Raw genomic sequence first — 25,099 nt, forward strand, 5'->3', positions numbered from 1 at the left:
CTGTACACTGAAAACTACAAGACACTGATGAAAGAAATGAAGTTGACACAAATAAATGGAGAGATGTTGCATCATAGATTAGAAGAATTAATGTTAAACACTGAACTCCTGATCTCAGAGTCATGAGTTCAAGCCCTGCTGGGCTCCAAGCTAAGAATGGAGCCTATTAAAAAAAAAAAAAAAAATTAATGTTAAAATTTCCACAAATTACTCAAAGCAATTAACAGATTCAATGCAATCCCTATCAAAATTACAATGGCATTTTTCCACAGAAATATAACAAACAACCCTAAAATTTCTATGGAACCACAAAAGACCTCAAATAGCCAAAGCCATCTTGAAAATGAAGAACAAAGCTAGAAGCACCACACTCCCCGATTTCAAACTACACTACAAAAGCTACAGCAATCAAAACAATAAAATACACACAGATCAATAGAACAGAATAGAGAGCTCAGAAATAAACCCATGCATTTACATCAATTAATCTATGACAACAGAGACAAGAATATGCAAAGGAGAAAGAACATTCTCTTCCATAGTGTTACAAAAATTGCATAGCTACATGCAAAAGAACAAAAATGGACCTTTATCTCACACCATACAAAAAATCAACTCAAAATGAATTAAAGACTGGAATGTAAGACACGAAAACATAAAACTCCTGCAAGGGCAGGCTCCTTTTATTAGCCTTGGCAATACTTTTTTGGATTTAACACCAAATGCAAGGGCAACAAAAGCAAAAATAAACAAGGGGAACTACATCAAACTAAAAAGCTTCTGCACAACAAAGAAAACCATCAACAAAATGAAACAGCAACCTACAGAATGAAGAAAAGATCTGCATATCATGTATCTGAAAAGGCGTTGATATCCAAAGCATATATCCAAAGCATACGAATAGGAGCGAATAGGAGCGGAGAGCACGTGGGTGGCTGTGCAGTGGAATATCTGTCTTTGGCTCAGGTCATGATCCTGGGGTCCGTGGGTGGCTGTGCAGTGGAATATCTGTCTTTGGCTCAGGTCATGATCCTGGGGTCCTGGGATTGAGTCCTGCATCAGGCTTCCCACAGGGAGCCTGCTTCTCCCTCTGCTTCTCCCTCTGCTTCTCTCTCTGTCTCTCATGAATAAATAAAATCTTTAAATATATATATATATATATATATATACTCAATAGCCAAAAACAATCCAATAAAATCATGTGCAGAGGAAATGAATAGACATTTTTCAAAAAAAGACACACAAATAAATGGACAGGTATATGAAAAGGCATTCAAAATCCCTAATCATCAGGGAAATAAATGCAAATCAAAAACAAGATGAAATAGTACTTCACACCTGTTAGAATGGCTATCTTCAAAAAGACAAAAAATAACAAATGTTAATAAGGATGTGGAGAAAAGGGAACCCTTGTTCACAGTTGGTAAGAATGTCAACTGGTATAGGCACTATGGAAAACATTACAGAAGTTCCTCAAAATACTAAAAATAGAACTACCATATGATCCAGCAATCCCACTTCTAGGTACATTAACCAAACCAAACGAAAACAGGGTATCAAAAAGATATCTGGGGATCCCTGGGTGGCGCAGCGGTTTGGCGCCTGCCTTTGGCCCAGGGCGCGATCCTGGAGACCCGGGGTCGAATCCCACGTCAGGCTCGCTGCATGGAGCCTGCTTCTCCCTCTGCCTATGTCTCTGCCTCTCTCTCTCTCTCTGGGTGACTATCATAAATAAATAAAAATAAAAATAAAAAAAAGATATCTGCACTCCTATATTTGCAGCATTATTTGCAATATCCATAATAAAGAAACTAAAGTGTCCATCAATGGATGAGTGGATAAAGATGTGGTGTGTATCTAGGTAGATATACACATACGCATACACACGCACACATACATACACAATGGAATATTATCCAGCCATGAGAAAAGGAGATCCTGTCATTTGGGATTACATGGATGGACCCTGAATACTATGCCAACTGAAATAAGTCAGGAAAAGACAGAGAAAGACAAATACTACATGGTATGACTTATATGTGGAATCAAAAAAAAAAAAAGTGGAATCAAACTTATAGAGACAGACTAAAAATAATAGATGCCAATTGCGGGGGAAATAGAGGTTGAGGTTGGTAAAAAGATACAAATTTTCAGCTATAAAAGGAGTATGATCTGAGGATCTAATGTAAAACATGATGTCTATAATTGACACCACTTTACTGCAAAACTGAAACTTGCTAAGTGAAATGTTCTCATCAAAAAAATATGAATATGAACACAAATATGTCAGATGATGATGTATTAATTAACTACATGGGGGAATCCTTTCACAAAGTATATGTATACCAAATCACCATGATATTCAGTCTAAATATCATACAATTTTATATGCCAATTATGCTTCAATAACACAAATTTAAAAGCTGTAACTCAAAAACATTGTCAACTCTGCAATAAATTTAGAACACATATGAGAATTATTACAACTTGAAAAACACAACAAAAGAATTTTAAAAATACTGATAAATATTCCTAGGTAAAGGTCTCAATTTAATGAGCAAAACATGAATTAATACTTTAAGTATTTAGCCTTAAAGCAACTGTATATATAATAAAGCATATCTCATTCCATTTCATAATGTAGGTTTAGAAGTCAGTACATACTTGCTTATTTCAGTGAGTCTCTCTAGGCCTTTATGATCAATTTTGGACTGGGTGATTCCTTACCAAGTTCATTTCAGCAAAGAGTCTAAATCTAAAGCCCTTCCTAAGGAAAAGTAAATAGAGGCCTCAGTGAAAAACTACTTTAATAAAGTTTATTTTTTCTGTGATACACACACGTATCTTTGTTTACAAGCATGCACCCCCTTACTTTTATTTCATGTATTTTTAATAATCTCATTTTCCTGAGATTTAACAAAATACACTCAAAGCTTGGGAAAGACATGCTAATCATTCCAAAGACATTATTATTTTTAAAAGGAAAAATAAATCATTAAAATAATTTTTTTCCAAGTATATTGCCTCAGGTCCAATTACTGTAGAGACCAAAAGCCCTATCTACTAAAACAGTATCTAAGTATATCACTAATAATGATGTAATAGTTTATTTCCTAAGATAATTCAGTCAACAGTCACTAAATTCATGTTCACCGTACTGATGTTTAAAAAAAGAGTTCTGCAACACATATTAGAAAATGACCCACCCAAAATAGTTAAAATAAAAAAAGCATTTCAAAACTACCTCTTTCTTGGGGACTATCTTATATGGATAATTACTTTCCTAAATCATCAGTGTTTCTTTTTTTAAAGCTAATATCGGGGGCACCTGAGTGGCTTAGCTGGTTAAGCATCTGCCTTCGGCTCAAGTAATGATCCCAAGGTCCTGGGGCCCTGAGATAGAGGCCCACATTGAGCCCCAAGTTGGGCTCCCTGCTCAACAGGGTGTCTGCTTCTCCCTCAGCCCCTCTCTCTGCTCATGTTCTCTCTCTCAAATAAATGAATAAAATCTTTTAAAAATACCTATTTTAAAAAGCCAATACTGGGACACCTGGGTGGCTCAGAGGTTGAGCCATTGACTCAGGGCGTGATCCTGGAGGCCCGCGATCGAGTCCCGCATCAGGCTCCCTGCATGGGGCCTGCTTCTCCCTCTGCCTGTGTCTCTGCCTCTCTCTCTGTGTCTCTCATGAATAAATAAATAAAATCTTAAATAAATAGGCCAATATTGCTTGTCCAGTAGTCAAGGTCATTTATCTGACAATTCTCCTGTGACTAAAGTGTATCAAATTTGATTTAAAGCATTTCTATCAATCAATCAATCAATAAATAAGTAAATAGTAAAAAAATAAAAAAAATAAAGCATTTCTATCAATGTTAAACTTTAAAACTAGGAAAATTTTTCTACCAAAACCTATCAACAGATCAGCTAACCAAAATGACCTCTTTTTACATATTAGATGTACTTTTGTGACATCTGCTTATGAGGAAATCTTTTATCAAGAAATTGACTGTAATTACACCCGTGAAATAAGAAAATATGCTTCTAAGGCCAAAATTTAAATATTCAATCCCAGAATGAAAAAAAGAAATAAGGAGCTACTCCACTTCTGGGATGCCTGGGTGTGCCTCAATGGTTGAGTTTTTTCCCTCTTTGGCTCAGGTCTTGATCGGGGGTCCTGGGAATCAAGTCCCGTGTTAGGCTCCTTCTGATCAGGAGCCTGCTTCTCCCTCTGCCTATGTCTCTGCCTCTCTCTCTCTCTCTCTCTCTCTCTCTCTCTGAGTAAATAAATAAAATCTTAAAAAAAAAAAAAAAAAGCACTCCACCTCTGTAACAAAGCCAATGTATATAAATTCTATCTACAAAAATGTATACAACTGGATATCAATACACACTAATACACTGATTACATCTGGGGCAATTTAAGCATATGAAACAAAAAGGACGATATGAGCATCAAAAAAAAGTATAACACAATGTGTTTTTTGAATCTGTGCACCAATTATGACAACCTAAAGACATACAAATACGCTAATATTTAAAAAGAAAAAAGTAAAAAAAAAAACTAAACAAAAGAAAAATATGGGTAAGAAACTAAGATGAAGTCAAGGATGATATAAGTACCCAGAATGAGTTACAAATATTTACATTTTATGAAGCTAGAAGTCAAAGTTTGTCAGGTATTTATCAAAAACTCTTTAAAAATATGAAAAAATGGTCAGTATTCATTAAAAAGATACTGCCTCTAAATAAAATACCATTTCAACAGATATCCTTATAACAACCTTCATCAGACTTCAAGTATATACTAAACAAATGGTCTCTTAAGGAGGCATACAGATCTAAAGACATACAAACAATCAATCTCTCTCTGGGAATGAAGTGCTATTACGTATATTAACTTACCTAAAAACTAAAAAGAAATTAAACTTCACCAATATTTAATCAAGCTGACACTAGCATCCTTGTCATGTCAGTCACAATTTATCTAGAGATATCCTGAGAGAAGAGTGAGAATTCCATAAGTGATGGAGTCAGCACTCTTAAACCACTTGTTTGCCTTCAACATTTTACAGTTACAGAATGTCATCAACAGTTTTTTGTTATTAAAAAAAAAAAAAAAAACCTTGCTTGGAAAATTGGACAGCCATCTGCAGAAGAATGAAACTAGGCCTTTCTCTTACACCATATACAAAGATAAACTCAAAATGGATGAAAGATCTAAATGTGAGACAAGAATCAATCAAAATCCTGGAGGAGAACATAGGCAACACCCTTTCTGAATTTGGCCACAGCAATCTCTTGTTAGATACATCTATGAAGGCAAGAAAACAAAAGCAAAAATGAATCATTGGGACTTGAAATCACAATAAAACACTTCTACACTGCAAAAGAAACAGTCAACAAAACTAAAAGACAACCTACAGAATGGGAGAAGATTGCAAATGACATATCAGATAAAGGCTAGTATCCAAGATCTATAAAGAACTTATTAAACTCAACACCCAAGAAACAAACAATCCAATCATGAAATGGGCAAAAGACATGAGCAGAATTTCACCAAAGACCTACACATGGCCAAGAAGCACATGAGAAAATGCTCCGCATCACTTGCCATCAGGGAAATACAAATCAAAACCACAGTGAGATACCACCTCACACCAATTTTCTGTCACTCCCAAAATGAACTTAATCCTAGGCCAAAAAGCCAAAAATTTTTATCAAGATAACCCAGTAAATCACAACTCATGAAAACCAAATCTATCACAGCAACAGACTAGGGAAGGAACAGAGCCTAGAATATGGAAAATATTTCTATGATCAGTAAGTAGGCCTAGGATGCCTAGGTCTATGATTTGGGGAATCTAGGTAATTAGGCTTTCCTAATTCTCTAAAAACTGAAATCTGCCACTACCAAAGAATTATGAAACTCAACTCCTCTGGCTGGCAGGTACACTAATCACTAGGACAGGGAAGGTAAGCCAGGATAGGGCCTTAAAACAAGGTAATCTCTCTCCAGGGTCACTAAAAGTCAGCCAAACTGTCTCAACATTGAGATCTCGTTAAGAACTGCAGATGCAGCTCTCACTCTTGTATCAGAATTCCTTTTGGTCAACATCCTCAAGAGATAGCAAAATCAAGAGACAGCAAAATGAGAGCTCATTATTCATTTTTCTTACAGATGGAAAAATCAGTAAGATTTAAAATTATAGGATTAATTAGACAAAGGAACAAAAGATCAAAACCAAAGCCAAGAAACCTTTGCTCAAGGATCCTTAATTTTCTTTATACCAAAATTACTGTTAAATTACAAAGTAGAATTCATTACCTTAAAGATTTAAGAGCTTCTCATAAACCATCTCATGTTATTAATAAGCTAAATATGAATGTTCACACATCTAGCATATATCAAATATTCTATGATTATGAGAAATAAGTATATTTAATCCAACTGCTACCACTTTAAACTATCAATTTAAGACTCTAGTCTTTTAAACTGCAAAATCACAGAATATTAGCATTTCTGCCCAAAGAATACTATTCATCATCCACACAGTTAAACTTTTTTGCCCACTACATTAGAATGCACAAAAATCCAATAACTATAAAATCATTTACATTAGAAAACATCCTCTTTTTGGGTTTTTTTTTTTTTTTCTCTTTTGGTTTTAGAAGGAAAAAAACCTTGGTGGCATCTTTATCTTGGACTCCTACTTTCCATAACTGTGAGAAAAGTAATTTCTGTTGTTTAAACTAGTAAGTCTGTGGTATGTTGTAATGTTATCCCTTGGAAACTAAGAAAAGTGCTTTAAAGATTAACAGAAAAAATTATATTTTAACATATTAAAAATAACAAGGTCTTATATGCAAAAAAAAAAAACCATTATTTTTAATAATATAAACAGTCCTGGAACTGTAACCAATCACACCTAAATCAGGCAGATACTAATGTGATAAGCTTACTTTGCTTAAATTATGAGCTGAAATCACAGACAAGGTGTAAAAATAAATTTTGATAATAGAGTAAGCAGTTAATTCTAGAGAAAAACTCACAGATAAAGGCTAAAAGGAAGTCAGCTGGGAAGAGGCAGAAAGGTAAGAGAATTCAGATAATAAAATATAAGAGTCAAAAACAAGCATATCACGTATTTTCAAAATGCACCAGGATAGGGGTGCAAACAACACTTCTCTTTCATACTTCTCCACAAAACCAGGCCTCAGAGATCAGGCTCACTTTATTATTTTAATTCAACAGAGTATACATTTAAAAAGCATGTGAAAGTTAATATGAAAATCTGACCATTCCAAACCCTATTAAATGAGGAAGGTAAATTCAAATTTGTACATCAGAACAGACTCCTTTTTAAGTTCTTCATTTTAACTACACTTTAACATAATTAGGATATCATTAATATCTGACATTATTCTCTTCAAAATACTGTGCCATCCAAATCTTATAAATTTTACATTTTTTTAAATAACAAAAGTTATTTCCTGTGATAAATATTTTAAAATTAAGACTATACTTAGCTCCAGGAAGAAAAAAAAAATACCTTGCCTTTGTGACTCAAAGTACAGGAGGTATTTTTCTCTTCTCTTGCTATGAGAGTACACCACCACTAGGTGATGGTAGTCCAATCATCTCAGACAGAAGTCTAGATTTTTGTTTTTTGTTTCTGAAGTCTAGTTTTAGTTTTTCAAGCTAGTAGTCTTCCAATGAGATTTGATAATATGACACATTCCTCCTATTTAATCAAAAATTATTAACATAACCACAATGTAATTAAATAATTATCAGGCGTAATTTTAAGTAAAAACATTTAAATATAAATGTAAACTATCCCAGTCAGCTGTCCACTCAACTTAAGGGGGCATTATTCACACTGTATTCCTGGATTGGTACCTACTAAAGTTGTGCAAGTCAACTAATGCTTTCACCCTAATCTGAGGGTCTGATTTCAGGAAATACCTTTACCAGGAAAAAGGGAATTAGATCAATTAGCTTAGAACAATTTTGGATAGCTCTCTGCTTTAGTAAATAAACTTCTAGTTAATCATCCCATAACAATTTACCTCTTTATACGTTTCGTAACTAATTACCATTCAAAATGCACTGTGAAAAAATATCAAAATTAAAGAAAGGCAGCATTTTAGAGAAGAGATGGCAGAGGACAATAGTAACACTAGCAGCTCCAGTTAAGAAATCTTTTCAAAACATTATCCGACTAAGGTAATACATACAGAGGAGAGAAAAGTACCCTACTTCTGTGCTAGGGTAGAAGTAGAAAGAACAAGCCTAAAGAGTTCCATAGGAATCGAGGCAGTAATAATAGTGAAAATAGCCACAAGAGATTATACAATCCTCCCATGACTAGAAGAGAACACCAAGAATAATCTAATCGATTGCAATGAAAGAGGGTAGAATCTATTATTTTTACTCAAGTTGCTACTTAAAACAAGGGCTATAAAACAAAAATTGTGCTATATGATCTTCATTTATGTCTGAAATTATGAGGCCTCTCCTGTTCATTTACACCTCACAGAGTATCCAAAAATCATTTTCTGAGGAAAATAATGGCTCTGACCTCCTCTGCTAGGGAGGGAGAGAAGCCTCTTATTCAAACAAATACTCCCATCAGAGCTCTTAAATTTACACAATCCCATACACAGCCCTGTTTATTTATAAAGTTTATGTCTATGCATTTAGGCTGGCAAAAAAAAAAAAAAAAAAGGTAATTGCATTCCCATCAGTTCTCAGACAGTATTATACAACTCACCTTCACATGAATACATTTAAAAATCTAGTGTAAGAAATGATATCCAAGGAATACGCTGTTTGAAAGTAGTGTAACATCTAACATAGGATTATGTCAGACCATTATTCTAGTCCTTGTGATACAACTCATACTGAGGTTACATATTGAGGGATATTATAAGAATAAACCCCCATGTTCACTGAATGTATGTTGCTAAGGAATTTTTAAGTTGTATCACACATTAGGACAAAACTTTGGATAATGGGACACCTGAGTGGCTCAGTAGTTGAGCATCTGCCTTTGGCTCAGGTCATGATCCTGGGGTCCTGGGATCGAGTCCTACATCAGGCTCCCCAGAGGTAGCCTGCTTCTCCCTCTCCCTAGAACTCTGCCTTTTTCTTTGTGTCTCTCATGAATAAATAAATAAAACCTTAAAAAAAAAAAAAAAAAAACTTTGGATAAAATTTCTTTCTAGTTTTAGTGTCAGAAATTTTCCTTTTCCTGGATATTGGATTTGTTTTTACTTTAAGACTAATTTTTCACCTTGAAAGGTTTTCCTATTCCACAGTGACTGCTAGAAACCTGAGAGCCAAAGCTGTGCCACACCTGCAGCAAACATTCTATTTGCTACCCTAACTTCTGGTCCCAGTACCTAGCCCCACTTTCTTCCTTTCCTTGTATGTCCCTTCTCCCACCCCCCCTCCATTAAAATTTACTGAACACCTGCTCTGTGCTAGGCTAGGTACTATTCTAATACCTGTATGAACACCACAACGTATATAGAGATAGAGCTATCCCTGCCTTCATGTAAGTAAATTAGTTTTCCATCTTTAATAATTAAAGTGCTTGGTAAGCCCTCATATTATCATTTCTGAACAGAGTTCAACATTCTGAGAACATGAAGGGTCTGGGATTTTACCCTACTTGCAAAACTAAAAAACTAGCCTATTATTGATACATGGTGTTGACAAAAGACTACTAGGTCAGAGACAAAGAATTCTGTCATCATAGCAGAGCAAGCAGCAAGACCAAGATGCTGTCAGTTCTCTTTGCCCCCTCCCCCACCCCCCCAAGTCCACAGGGGCAACAGGTGAGCCTACACAGTGGGCTGAGATACAGGAGAAGAACATTGTGGGGAATTTGTTTTCATAGTAAGCAGTAAGCAAGCCTGCAATTTGTCTGGGATAAGGGGGGAGTGGGGTGGAAGGAATAAATGTTATCTTATTCTTCAAGGTTGCTTGCTTCAAACACAACTCTAAAAAATGGCCCAGTTTCAGAGTGGTTAAGACCTTGCATTCTTGGCACACTCAGCAGGAACATTCAGGAACACACAAGACCCATGGTAGACTACCTCTCCCAGTAAGTGCATGTTAAATTAATAACTAGACTTATTAAGTATCCTCAAAACATCAGAAAAAATACTTCTATACTAAACCTTAAATTCCATTAAAAGAGAAACTGAGTTTTGTTTTACTTAACGTTATATATATATATATATTTCTACTGTCTGACACACTACCTGATACGAAATACACAATAAGTGACTAAAGCCAAAAACAACCCACTTTTAACAAAATTTCTTTAAGTAAATATTTACTTTTAAGTCTCAATTTCTTCAACTGTAAAATGAGGAGCGTTTAGATTTTTTTCTTATGTCTACTGAATACTAACTGAATACTATCCTAAAACAATACTCTACCTGTTAAAGGTTTGATGTAGCTTGTAGTACACTTCTATCTGTTGACACAGAGTAAAATCACATCCTTAGAGCAACTTTCTAGGATTTACAATTGACTAAAATCACTGGTTAAGGACTATCTCTCTCTAAAACATCTGGTCTTTAATAGGAAAGAGCTATATCAGGCATTCATAAATCTTTCTTACAAATCCCATATTCTTTGAAAGAAAATCTCCTTTTTCTTTTAAAAATGAAGCTTAAAAAAAAAAAGCTCCTTATTCTACTTTTGAATTATGAAGCCAAATGAAATTTGGGGTACAGTTTAGAGCCTTGATCTCAAGAGCACTCATGTACTTGGAGGCAGAAAGACTGAGAAATCTTATCTAGTGAACTTGGAAAATTACTTAATGAGACTCAAAATCTGTTTATTTAGCTGTAAGATTAATAATATTTACAGCTTTCAAGGTTTTTGTGAAGAGTTAATGAGACAATGCTGGCCAAGTACTTTTGTACAGTACTTGTTACATTAACATTCACACATACTAGCTATTCTATCAACTTCCTTTATATATAATCACTTACAAGAGAAAAGACCTAGGAGCTTTATAACCTACCTCTGCCTGCAAACTCCCCAAGAAACCACTTTCTCAAAAATCCTGAGATTAGTTTCGTGACAACATACATAAACTAGTACTAATAGTTCAAAGAATAATCTATCATGTTCTGACAGTCTGGTACCTTGCTCTGATGGTTAACTTCATTATGCCACAGAACCCAGTTACTTACAGAAATGCCTATCTAAATGTTACTGTGAATATATTTTTGATGGGAGATTAACATTTACACTAGTAGACTTTGAATAAAGCAGATTATCGGGATCCCTGGGTGGCGCAGTGTTTTGGCGCCTGCCTTTGGCCCAGGGCGCAATCCTGGAGACCCGGGATCGAATCCCACGTCGGGCTCCCGGTGCATGGAGCCTGCTTCTCCCTCTGCCTATGTCTCTGCCTCTCTCTCTCTCTCTCTGTGTGTGACTATCATGAATAAATAAAAATTTAAAAAAAAAAAAGCAGATTATCCTACATAACATGGATGGGCCCCCATTAAATCAACTGAAGGTCTTACGAAAAAGATGGAGGTCCCCCAAATAAGAGGGAATTCTGTCTTCAGACTCAAGATACAACATTAATTCTTCCCTCAGATTCCAGCCTACCAAACTATCCTGAAGATTTTAGGCTTGCTAGCCTCCACAATCACATAAACTAATTTCTTATAATAAAACAATCTTAATTTTAATATCTCTCTCTCCCTATGTAATACACAAACATACATAAACACAAACCCTACTGATTTCTCTTTCTTTGGAAAACTAATATACCTGCAAAGTCTGAGAAGTTTGTTAACAGCTTTATTACTAACAAAAAAACTAGCAATTAATACTACTAACAGTTTAAGAAATCTTAAAAGGAAGGGAACAATTGCAAACTGACCATGGAAGAAATCAAGAGGAGGATAAAATTCTACACTGATAAAGGCAAGATAATAATGGACAGGGCTCCAAAATTCTTAGGCAGGAATTACTAGCCATTAGACATTTTATCTGATTTAATTAAGAGTCATTGGCTCCAAGGGCAAACTTTTATCTCCCCTTTTTCACTAAATCCCACTAAAATAAGAATAAAGGAATAAAAGGCAAAAGCCTATAATAACAAAGTATAAGAGGAAGCCCAAAAGCAAATGAAAGATTTAACACATTTTTGAAAAATGAAAAGAAAATAAAACAGAAAAGATTAGTGAAACAAAGAATGAAAAAGTCACGGCCTAGAGACAAAAGGGAACAACTCCACCTGGCAAAGGGCATTGGTAATGACTGGGCTAGAAATATAGAATTAACTTAGGGACGAACATCCTGAGAAGACAACCTCATCCCTTCTACTGACTTTAATATACCCAGCAAGGCCTGAAGCCAACCACTGAATTCCAAGCAAGACAGTCTTTTCTTAACCCTAAACTGAAACTAACTAAATGAACAAGCTGGAGAGACTAGAGCAGGTAACACCTAATGATAAAGCGCTTTTCACTCTGTTATTCAAAGATTCCCCCCAAATAACCGTAGGCTATTTAGCAAACATTCATTTATCCCACAGCAAACCTGACATAAATTTCCAATTCTCCCAGTTTAAACATCAACAAGCAACCAAAAATAATTAGACATTTGGAAAAAGCTTGCAACACCTGAGAAAGATCAAAATATACAAATACAAAAAACAATTTAGACTATAAAATATATCCCTATGACAAAAGAAAACTATTTTAAAATGGTATGAATAGGGGCTCCTGGCTGGCTCAGTAGGTACAGCATGTGACTCTTAGGGTTGAGTTCAAGCCTCACACTGGGTATAGAACTTAATAAAAAAATGTTCTTGAAATATTTCTTTAAATGGTATGAATAAACACAAGAGTTCTTAGAAACAATAATATAATTGTCAAAATTAAATATTCAAAGAGACAAAAATATGGCAGTGAACGTTAAAAAGACATAAAACAGAAGATGGTAAAGATGCAAGAAAGAGATTTAAAGAATTGGCTCTAAAAAAAGCCAAAATTGGTCTACTAGCAGAGAAGAAGAAGGAAGGAGGAAGAAGAAGAAGAAGAAAGAGAAAGAAGAAAGAAGAAGAAGAAGAAAGAAGAAGAAGAAAATTTCACAAAGCCGAAGGGATCATTCTTCAAACACTCTTCAAATTGAAAAGGCCCGGATGCCTGGGTGGCTCAGTGGTTGAGCATCTGCCTTTGGCTCAGGGCATGATCCCAGTTTGGGGATCGAGTCCCACATCGGGCTCCCTGCATAGAGCCTGCTTCTCCCTCTGCCTAGGTTTCTGTCTCTCTCTGTGTCTCTCATGAATAAATAAATAAAATCTTAAACACACACACACACACACACACAAAAATGGAAAAGGCCCACCAAGTGTCCAACAAAAATGAAATACTAAACACCAAAAGATAAAGAAAAGATCCCAAAGCAGGGGTCAGGGATGGCCACCTAACAAAGCAAAACTCTCATACAAGAAATCAGACAACCCATCCACAATACCAGATGCAGGAAGGCTAAGAAGCAAGGTTTTTAAAATTTTAAGAAAAGGTGATGTTCAACTTTGTTTTGTATATAAAAGCAAATTATTACTCAAATATGATGCTATTAGAAAGAAAGTTACTAAGAATGTCAGTAAGAGGGCACAGATAAAGAAAATGAAATACAGGAAAACAACAGCTCTCTACTCAAGGAGCGCAATAAAGCTCAAGGATGACAGATATTCAACACAGGCCTGGAGAATGGCATACCTAGACAAGAGCAATACAATGACAGAGGGCCCTGTGAGGCACACATCCCGAAAAAAGGTAGATTCCACAGAACCAAATGTTCAAGGCCTTGAAAAAAGCAGCCTGTTGTAGCAGCATAGATGTGCAAGTTAAATAAAAGATTGAGTCAGCAACCCAAAGAATAAAAACTGTTCTACTCTTGATCCAAGGTTTGTATTTTAAGTGAAATAAGCAACGGGCTACAGGAATAATAATGAAATAAATTTTAAGTGATAAAAATGAAAAAATGAAAGACATTAATTACAGATATAGTGATGAAGACATGATTTCAGATTTTAAATTAGGAGGACAGAAAATTAAATGCTCAGTCAATGCAAAGAAAAATTAATACATACATGACTTTATATTACATCAAGCAAAGTAAGGTGAGCAAAAGTCAACTATAAAAAAAAGGATAAATTGATATCCTCAGGAAACTATTACTTGATATTTGGAGAACCCCAAGTTCTTTCTTTTAGCCAAACTGTAGCTCTAACTGCTATCAAATGGGTCTAGCTCTTTCCCATTATTCATTAAAAGGTCAAATCTCTAGCCAATGTGACAAACTTTCAAGGATTTATGGCTGTTAATATACTCTACTCTTTCCACCTTCCAGCATTCTCTCCTCCACTAAATTACATCTCTAACTCTACAAACCTTTCTACTCTTTTCTGTTTGCTTTCTTCTAAACATACCCACTTTTGACAAAACCCCTAAGAACTCAATATGATATTTAATATTAATAATCAATCTTAAGAAATCAAGTTATAAGGCTATGCATGTTCTGACAGGACTGATCAGTTACTCTAAAATTAACAGTATACACCAATATATTTCATCTTATTCGTATAACTACTTTACTTACATGTATTAAGTTTGTATTTTCTTGTTCAAATGTAATTCTCAAAAAGATCAACCACACAAGAGGTTCATTGACTTCTTGCAATGGCACAAGAAAAAAACAAAAACAAAAAAACACTACCACTCAGAATAATAAACAGAAACAGTGAAAAAGGACCCAGTGAAAATATGGAATGGATTTATATGTATAGTTGGACCCACATATCTAAATAATTTACACAAAGAGTTTGCCACTCCCACAAATAAAGTATGGACAAGAACAATAATTAAAATCTGAAAACAGGATTTTATTGGACCAAAGGTCCACTGTGTTTAGTTCAATGTACTGTTTAATTAGAAATGTCCAAGAGAAACATGAAGCCATAAAAACTTGCAAAGACCTTTTAAACACATCTCAAGTGATGCACTAAAACACCCATTATTTTTTCAAAACAAGTACACATTTTTCTAATATTACCTAAATGAATTCTGCCTCTAATGAAGCCCCAACTACAGAGCTATGATTTATTAAAAACCCGTGTGCCAAAAAAGGAACCAAATCATACTAGCTACAAGGCTTATAAAACCAGTCTTAAGTATTACAATACTTTGCTGAGAGGAAAGCAATACAAGCTAAAATTCTTATTAAACAAAACTGCTTGATGTCATGTATTACCAATGTCATTCATGATAGGAAAGTAACTATCACATGTGCATGTTAAGAGAAATTTTCCTTTATAGTTGAAAAAAAATATTTAAGTGAACAATATGAATCAACTATTAGTCAATATGCTAGATACCTGTAAAAATGTAATGACTTTTTAAGTTGTTTAATCTCTAAAAACCATGCAACAGGAGGGACTTTTTTTTTTTTTTTTTTTTTTTTAATTTAGTGAATGAAGATTTTGTTAGCCATAATGTAGCCTGGAAAGGACACCTTGATTATCACTGCAGGGTACAGTAGCTATGAGTGCTACTTGAATGAAGGGCTACTCTGAATACCCATATATCTACAATGTATCTATCTTCCTAGTCTTAAGAAAATAAATCAAATTACAGTCACTGAACTTTTCTTTTCTATATACCATGTAAAGAAATGGTCAAATCGAGATCTGCTTCACATTTATGAATCACAGGCATCTATGTAAAAGGGGAACATGGTTTTGTTTTTTTTTTAAGATTTTATTTATGTATTCATGAGAGAGAGAGAGAAGCGCAGAGACACAGGCAGAGAGAGGACCGGGCTCCATGCAGGGAGCCCGACGTGGGACTCGATCCCGGGTCTCCAGGATCACGCTCTGGGCCAAAGGCGGCACTAAACCATTGAGCCACCAGGGCTGCCTGGGAACATGTTTTAAAATGAGAGAGAAAATATTTCTTCATGACACTCTATACTACCAGGTTTTCAAATACCATTTTGATTATTTTATATACATTCTTTAAGTGGTATATATAAATAATATATTTGGCATTTTGAACCTATTATTTGGGCAAATATTTTTATTTTAAGGCTAACAGGATTTTAAAAGAATACCAATAACTGGGTCGCCTGGGTAGGCTCAGAAGTTGAGCGTTTGCCTTCGGCTCAGGGCATGATCCCAGGATCCAGGATCGAGTCCCACATCGGACTCCTTGAGGGGAGCCTGCTTCTCCCTCTGCCTGTGTGTCTCTGCCTCTCTGTGTCTCTCATGAATAAATACATAAAATCTTAAAAACAAAACAAAAAAAAACAATAACTGGCTTGAACATCAAGACCAAACATTTCCCCAATACTTAATGATTTTCCTTACTGGAGTTAAAAAAAAAAAAAATGTTTACTGGGCAAATCTAAAAACCATTATGTAAACACTGCAATTATATACATAAAGAAATAATTTGGAGTCAAATGCATTAAAAAAAAAGGGATAAGAGGGACACCTGGGTAGCTCAGTGGTTAAGCATCTGCCTTCGGCCCTGGGCGTGATCATAAAGTCCTGGGATCAAGTCCCACATCAGGCTCCCTGCATGGAGCCTGTTTCTCTCTCTGCCTATGTCTCTGCCTCTGTGTGTGTGTGTGTATGTGTGTCTCACGAATAAATAAATAAAATCTTTTTTTAAAAAGGGGGGGGATGAGAAATCTACTGGTTAGCTCCCAAAATGAAACAATTAGCATCCTAACTTCTTTCCCTTGAACAGAGCCCTAAAAGTAATCTTCCATGTTTCTTTCCTATTTTTGTAATTTTTAAAGCTACTCTATGATTTCTGGAGACAACTGAAATATACACAAGCCACTCAACTATGTCAACAAAAAACTGGTCTTTAACAACTACAGCAAATCAACTCTGTTTAGCATAGCAGAGAACAAAACCAACACTTACATTGTTTTCTAGTTTTAACACTGTCAAAACCAAGGTTACAAAATAACCATAATCTATAGCTTTTACTGACATGAATATTGCCAGAATCATTTCCTTGCTAAAGGTAAGTCTAGATAATTAGTAAAACTATGGACCCACATACAAAACATCTGGATAAAAACGATATCCTTTTTTATTGTATAACTAAAAGCGAAGTAATATGTGAATAGCTAAAACTTATAAAAGTTGTCCATATAAGGTTTTCACTAGTTTATGTCTTCTTTCCAACTTTCTTTTAAATCTAAAATTACGTCAAAAAAATTTTTTTTTTAATTTAAATGATTTCCATTTTGCTATCATTAGGATATACACAGGTCTTTTACTCAACCAAATATCCCAAAAGGCAAAAGGAACTTTGAAGCAATCGAGATAAATGCCCTACCTGGTGGCACAAATAAATCTAAACAATCCTAGACAGAAGAACTTTATTATTTAGTTTATCCTCCACAAATACTCTACATAACTTAAAAACACATATACTACATACATAGTAATACAAACAGTTCTGCTTCAGAACCAAGATAAATTGTAGCATTTTAAAATTCAAAAATTTAGATAATAATTCTACTTAACTTCTCAAAAAAGTTAGTTTGTAACATAATAGAATCACAAATAATTAGTAATACCTCAAAAAAATCAAATATTTCAATAAAGATGTTCTAAGTCTTCTATTAACAAAAGAAATGTTCAAACTCAAGAACATCATTAAAATCTTTTCATATCAACAGAAAACAATTTTTTTTTAATAAGGGGAAGAGAAAGTAGGAATACTGGTCCCATAAAAAGGCTGTAATTTTTATAAATGAAGAAGTCTAACAAGATGACACATTTGCCAATTTCAGACCTATCATAACATACTTAAGAGTAACTACATTTCCAGTAACAAACACATAAGTACTCAATAAATGTTTTTCCTGAATTTGGAATGAACTGTGAAACTATGTATGCAACCAAGAACTGTCAAAAGCACTTGACAATAAAGATAATTAGGTACACTGTACTGACATAGGAACCAAAGTAAAAAAACTTGAACAATGCATACATAAAACAAAATTTTAAAAGCTTTATAACATTTAGAATACAACAAAAACAATGTAAACCTATGAAATAACACAATACAATGTATATAATTCGAGATAAACCATTAGCAAGCAATTCAAAAGACCTCAGCATTAAAGAGTTGTTAAAATGAAAAGATTCCTAATAGTCAGTGTTGAGGTCTTCAAGCAGAATAATCTGACAAATTTATGGATGAATAGCAGGCCAGCCTAATCCAAACTTTAAATATTATTAAAATATTAGGTAGAAAATATTAAAAGGAAACAAAAACTATACTGAAAAACTAGTGCAGAAGTCAAGAGGCATTGAAAGACAGATCAACATTACATAAACCTGTGAATTACTCTAGGGAACAGTGAAGGAAAGCCTAACTTCTCCACTTGAGGCTGATTTTCCTTTATTTAATTTTAGCTTACAGAATAGCTAATTGCCCCAAAGTTTGTTGTAATATTTGCTTTGCTTAATAAAAGAAAACCTACTTCTTCCATATATTAACATCTCTGAAGTAATTTCTTAAGAATTAGACTAGCCTTCCAGAAAGTTACTATCCTCAATCTTTCAGTTACTTCCACTACAGAACCCAGAGCAGTGCTATCCAATAGAAATATAATGCAAGCCACATACGTAATTTTATATTTTCAAGTAGTCACTTTTAAAAAAAAGGTTTAAATAAGGTGAAATTAATTCTATTCATGTTTTAACCAAAAGTATCTAAAATATCACAAATATAATCAACATTAAAAAACTGATAAAATATATTTCACATTCTTTTTCAATATTGAGTCTTTAAAATCTAATGTGCACTTTACAGCACATTTCAGTTAAGACTGGACTCCTCTCAAGTGATTAACAGTTATTATGTGACTAGTGGTTACTAAGTTGGACAGCACAAATCTAGAGTTCTTTCTCTGATTTTAAGATACATGTACAAAATGCCAAAATATCTGAAATGGAAGCACACAATATATTAAATTTGAAGGGCTGGGAGGGGCACTGAAAAAGGACAATTCGGCAGTTCCCCTTGACTCCAGCAGGCCTAGGATGACATAATGAATGTCCCAATTTCTTAGGGAAACCCCTTTTTCTAGGGAGAGTCCCAATTTATACTTTCTGTCATGATGTAACTAACTATTAACAGCACCCCTGTAATTCTAAAAAAGTATCCTCCTATGGATAATAAATTATATGATCATCCTATCTATATCCATAATATCCTTGAAGATAATTAATTCCACACTCTTTGGAAGAAAATTTAAAGTCTAATTCTGATTTCTAGAAAAGAAGCTCTAAATTCATATTAAAGAACCCTAAATTCACTACCCTCACCAAAAAAAAAAAAAAAAGAAAAAGAAAAAAAAAAGATGCTGCTGAAAATTTTTTATTTTAAATTGCAGACTAAAAAAAAAAAAAAAAAAAAAAAGTAAGAATTACCTGTTGAACAAGGCATCTGGAAATTGGGATCATTGCTATCCAAAACAGGCAAACAGAACTGGTTACTTGCAGATCCTAGCATAGGATCCTTATCGCTGAGCATGTTCTTCAGCGAGTCCTCTAAGACATTTTGACTTGTACTAAAATCCTCACAGACTTCATTCTCCAGGTTGGATCCTAGAAATAGGGCATCATCTAAGTGTTCAGTAGGAATTAAATGATTAAATGTATCAACTATATCCATGAAGACTTCTGTGTCTTTCAGCCCTATAGAAAGACAAAAAAAATACCATAAGAAATAAAGCTATCAATTGATAATCACCTAAAACCAAATTATTTTAATAATTTTGAGTCTAAGAACACACTCAGGTATTTCTGAATTGTTTAAAAAAAATCCTCACTGTTTTTAGAATAAACATTTGGACATGTAGAACGAATCTTTACTAAATGTTTCTTCATCACACATGTAGAATATCATTTTACCAGAAATCCTATTAAATGTTTTACTCAATTCATTATTTTGAGGGGGAAAAAAAACCCTATGTATATAATCCATTAATTTGATACAGTTGAAAGAATGACATGGCTTAAACCACAAAAACCGTTTTTTAACCATAATCTTTTCATAAATGAAGAATGATGCTGCTTTTACAATAATCCATATAAAAGAATCAAAATTAAATCATTTAAATTACTGTTCCATAACTATTAAAACTGTAAAATAGCCTTGTTTTATTTACAAAGCATTTAAATCATTTAAAGAAAGGTAATATATAGAGAAAAGGTTGTTTGTAGGGATAGGAGGAAAAAATGGAAAGAAACTTAATTAAACCCAACAAACCAAAACTCAAAAAACTACACATACACAGGCAGAGAGATGTGCACATACACGCATTTTAGTGGAGGAAATTATTTCCTTTATTATAAAATGTATTATAAAATGAGATAGATAAGAAAACAATACATCAGAGATTTAAATTTATTTTAGTGAGTCATGTGAGGTATATACAGATGTCAAGCTAGTTTCCTACTGATACTAGATAGTGCTCAGAAAGGTCATCTAATGCTCTACAAGAGCCTCAATCAATCAAAAGTTTAATTACTTGCAATACTAGTTTCAGAAAAAAATGAACCAATGTATTCTAGATGATGGGGGAAGGGGAGGCATCAACAAAAAAATATCTAATATTCAGTTGGCTAGAAAATTGACTAACAGAGAAACATCTTGGGTTCCAAAATTCCAATTTTTTTGCTTGGCTCCAAATCTACCCAAATTTCCCCAAACTGTCTCTGATTCTTTCCCCAATAAAAATGATAAAGGAAGGGTAAGTCCAAAGACATCCAACAATTTACTGGTTATATATTATATGCTGCTAACCATTTTACCTAAATTTAACCCATGTATTTCCAATAATAATAGACTCTATATAAAAAGTACATGTAAATAATTTCCTTTATGAAACAAAATTAATTTAAACAACTTAAATGTTTTCCCTCCAAATCATAAAATAGCCAAGACTCAATCCCAGGTTCCAAAACTCCACAGCCCTCGCCGTATCTCCTCCTTTTTCACACCGAGCTACAGAGCTAGAAGTTGACTAGATCTGACTCATTAAAGGATCTTCTTTAAAAATAATTTTCCAGGGATCCCTGGGTGGTTAGGCGGTTTGGTGCCTGCCTGCCTGCCTTCAGCCCAGGGTGTGATCCAGTCCCACGTCTGGCTCCTTGCACAAGCCTGCTTCTCCCTCTGCCTGTGTCTCTGTGCTCCTCTCTCTCTCTCTCTCTCTCATGAATAAAATATTTAAAAAAAATAATTTTCCATAATTTTCTAACAAATGAGTAGTTGCCTGGGTCCTTGGATAACAGAAGGCTAGATTGCAAAGGGACAGGAAGATACTTTAGGGGATGATGAAAATGTCCTAAATCCTGAATGTATAGTATATACACCCACTGAAATTCATCAACCAGCTCATTTTAAGTGCAAAGTTTAATGCCACTCAATTTAAAATCCTAAAAAAAGGAAAGAAAATTTCCTCATTCTCACAAAAGTCAATCCCCTTCTTAACAGGATTTTAGCATCTCTCCTCAAATTTTGCAACTTATATTAAAATATTTTAAAAACTGAAATAATTATTTGATTGATTTGCTGGTTATTTTACACACATTCTTCTAATTATAACATTAAAAGAAAATTATAACTTACAATGCAGGTGAAAAGTCAGGAAAAGTTTTAATTCCCTAATGTTATCTGATTCTCATTACCTAGGAAAGGCTCAACTATCATACATCACCAATACTTCTACTCATATGTTTTTAGGGACCAAAAAATTTTAGTGTAATAAATTTCTGGTGATTAAAAATAATTTATAAAAATTTTACTAAATGTTTAACAAAACCAAGTGGCTGGACCTACAGATAAATTAGTTTGTCTGAATCTGTTGGCATCCAAAAGCTACAGGCCAAGACTACCTCCTTTTCAAAGTTGCATCCCAAATAGTAATCTTTTTTTCCTCAGATAAATCAAAAAGAAAAAAAGGACAACTCCAGTTCTAAAGGCAAATAGTTAACTTTCCTTCTACAAAAAAATATGCTGATTCTACTAAAAATGCACTCATTCCCAGAGTCTCAAAAGTAAATTCTACAACTTCATCTGGAGTCAGTCTGTTACTACGTGCTTTCAAGTGACAGAGACAATCAGAACATTCAGAAATTACGATCACACAGCCCCAAATCACAAAGCTATAGGAAAGACCACCCCATTCTAAATAGTGACCTAATTAAGCAACCTTTTTTTCAGTAACACTGCTATCGGTGAATCATCCCAATAACTCCTTTATAAAAGGTACCTTAAGAGCCTGTGGCATATTTTTTTATCTCAATGGTACACAATATTCAGTCTTTAAAGAAGAAAAGAAAAAAAAAAAAAAAAAAGGTAAAGCATATTGTAAACAACATAGGTGAACCAAACTTTCCAGTACAGCTTTGTGGCCAAACTGGTATATAACATACAAAGTGTGTTTTATCTGAACTTAAATAAGCAAATCAGGGAAAAAGCTTCCATAGTCAAATGAGGAGGAGGACTTGGCATAACAAAGTTACATTTCTTTAATAATATCTTTAATTCATTCAAATGTTTACTAAATAACTGCCACTGAGATATTTTTAATATGCCAATACAGAATAGGGTATAAAGCATTCCAAACTTTAGGGTCCCAAGAAATGATTTCTACAGGACACATCACAAGATGAGTTCTCTTGTAAAATTGTTATAAATTAGTAAGACTAACTTTTCTTAAGCAGTTGCAACTGGCTCTGGGGGTAATTCCAAGGAAGAATTTCAAAAATGATGGTATACAGTCATCCCACAAGACTATCTTGAAAGTAACATTTAATGGAAGAATTAAGTAATTTATTTTTAAAAATCAGTTTCAAGTGTTCAGTATCCAAAATAACATTTCCCATGCTAAACTGAAAAACAAATATAAGCTGATTGTAAAAATATTAACTCACTTAACATGAACACACTCATCTACTAACTCGAAGTGGTAAACTTGATTGGATCATGGAAAAGAAAAAGGACAGTAGAAAAACCAATAAAAACAGAATAAAATCTGGAAGTTAGTTAGTAGCAATGTACTAATGTTAATCTCTAGTTCTGACAAAGGCACTAGCATTATGTCAGATGTAACAACCAAGAAACTGGAATGAGAGCATATAATAGGAACTCTATACTACATCAGCAATTCTTCTATAAATCTATAATTATTCTAAAATAAGTCCTTTTTAAAACACTAATCTACATTTAGAGAAGGGGCAGCTGGCTGGCTCAGTCAGAAGAGCAGGTGACTCTTGATCTCAGGTCATGAGTTCAAGCCCAACATTGAGTGTAGAGATTATGTAAATAAATAAACTTTTAAAAAATGATATTGTTGAAAACCATATTTTAAAAGCTAAAATGTGGGGAGATATCTAATAACGTGGATAAACAAAAACAATCAGATCTAATTAAGGAGAAAAACTGAGTTGATTCAGTATGTTAATTAAGCAGACTGCTTGAGTCAAATTCCTATCTCTTACAATGAAATTATACTTAAATGCTTCCTTATATTTGGCATTATAAATGTAATAATTAAAACAGGGGGGCAGCCCAGGTGGCTCAGAAGTTTAGCGCCGCCTTCAGCCCAGGGCATGATCCTGGAGACTGGGGAACGAGTCCCACGTTAAGCTCCCTGCATGGAGCCTGCTTTGCCCTCTGCCTGTGTCTCTGCCTCTCTTTCTCTGTCTCTCATCAATAAAATCTTTAAATTAAAAAAAAAACAGGGGCACCTGGCTGCATGGAGCATCCGACTCTTGATCTCAGGGTTCTGAGTTCAAGCCCAAAACTGAGTGTAGCAAGATTATTTAAAAATAAAATCTTCAAGGAGCACCCGAGTGGCTCAGTTAGGTGTCCAACTCTTGATTTCAGCTCAGGTCATGACTTCAAGGTTATGAGATCAAGCCCAAATTGTACGCCATGCTGAGCGTGGAGACTTCTTGATATTCTCTCAGTCCCTCTCCCCTCCCACCCCTCCTCCCTAACAAAAAAATAATAAAATAAAATTGGCAATAAATAAATAACATAATAAGCCTATCTAAGGTGTGTGCTAAGTGGCTAATGATATGTATATATACAATTAAATCAATACAAATATTTTGGGAATATATATGCTAAAACCAGAAATTATTTCTCAGTTCACAGTCACATCTCACGTTTACAGATGATAAAATATATCCAGCTAAGTCAGAGAATGGGATATTTCATTTAATTAGTTATCATAGGTACCAGTGAAACAAATGCCATTTTCAAAACTCAAGGAACTCACAATATAAAAGAGTATAAACATATAAACAAATATAACAACATGTAAACATCACAACAAAATATGAAAGTGTCATACTGAAGGACTGCAGACAGTATCAGAGAGGAAGGTGAAATTTATGAGGCTAAGAAAATCTAAGCAAGTAATATATGAGCTGGATCTTCAAGATCCAGAGGATACTCCAGGCAAAAGGAATAGTATGTGCTAATTATGAATGATAGAATTTGGTCCTAACAGACCATTTAGAAAGACTCAAAATGCAATTTAAAAATAAGTATTACTACCAACATTCTGAGTAAAATTTAAGCTGAGTTGAAGATATTTACTGCTTTAAAATGCTTGTTTTATCTTGATTCACAAAAAATTATACTGCAACCAAATTTGGTCTACACTGAAAAAACCAGCACGTATTGTTCCATGTATGAATAGAAAGCAAAAAGATTTGGAAAGCACCAACAGCACACACACACACACACACACACAAATTACACCTCTTCAAAAATCCCCTTTACATCAAGAGTACATTAAAACTATCTTGACTCATCTTCAAAGTAAAACTATGTTTTATCATATTATCACCTTAAAAAAAAAACAGATCTAAACCTAACAATAAATTATTAAAGCTATCAAAGGCCATAAGAAGTTATTCCACGATGAAGCTCTCTCAGGCAGTCTATGCTCTGATTTATGTGCATGGGGGGGGGGGGGTACAAATATATTCAGGATAT

At 34.2% G+C, this 25,099-nt stretch overlaps 1 protein-coding gene across 12 annotated transcripts in view; it reads right to left on the minus strand.

Annotated features, from left to right (window-relative positions):
- Positions 1-25,099, minus strand: part of PHF3 (PHD finger protein 3) — a 77,233-nt gene that overhangs the window by 46,380 nt on the left and 5,754 nt on the right. For 8 of the 12 annotated variants that reach the window (XM_072832462.1, XM_072832468.1, XM_072832464.1 and 5 more), the window contains one exon: positions 19,513-19,779. The exons of 2 other annotated variants lie outside the window; for them this stretch is intronic. In XM_072832462.1, coding sequence (XP_072688563.1) covers positions 19,513-19,756 — 244 coding nt within the window. In that variant the 5' untranslated portion in view covers positions 19,757-19,779. Of the gene's footprint in view, positions 1-19,512; positions 19,780-25,099 lie in introns of those variants that run through there. 2 more of the 12 variants (XM_072832467.1, XM_072832466.1) reach the window with 1 other exon arrangement.

This window comes from Canis lupus, chromosome 7, assembly GCF_048164855.1.
Source record: "Canis lupus baileyi chromosome 7, mCanLup2.hap1, whole genome shotgun sequence".
Taxonomy (NCBI): domain Eukaryota; kingdom Metazoa; phylum Chordata; class Mammalia; order Carnivora; family Canidae; genus Canis; species Canis lupus.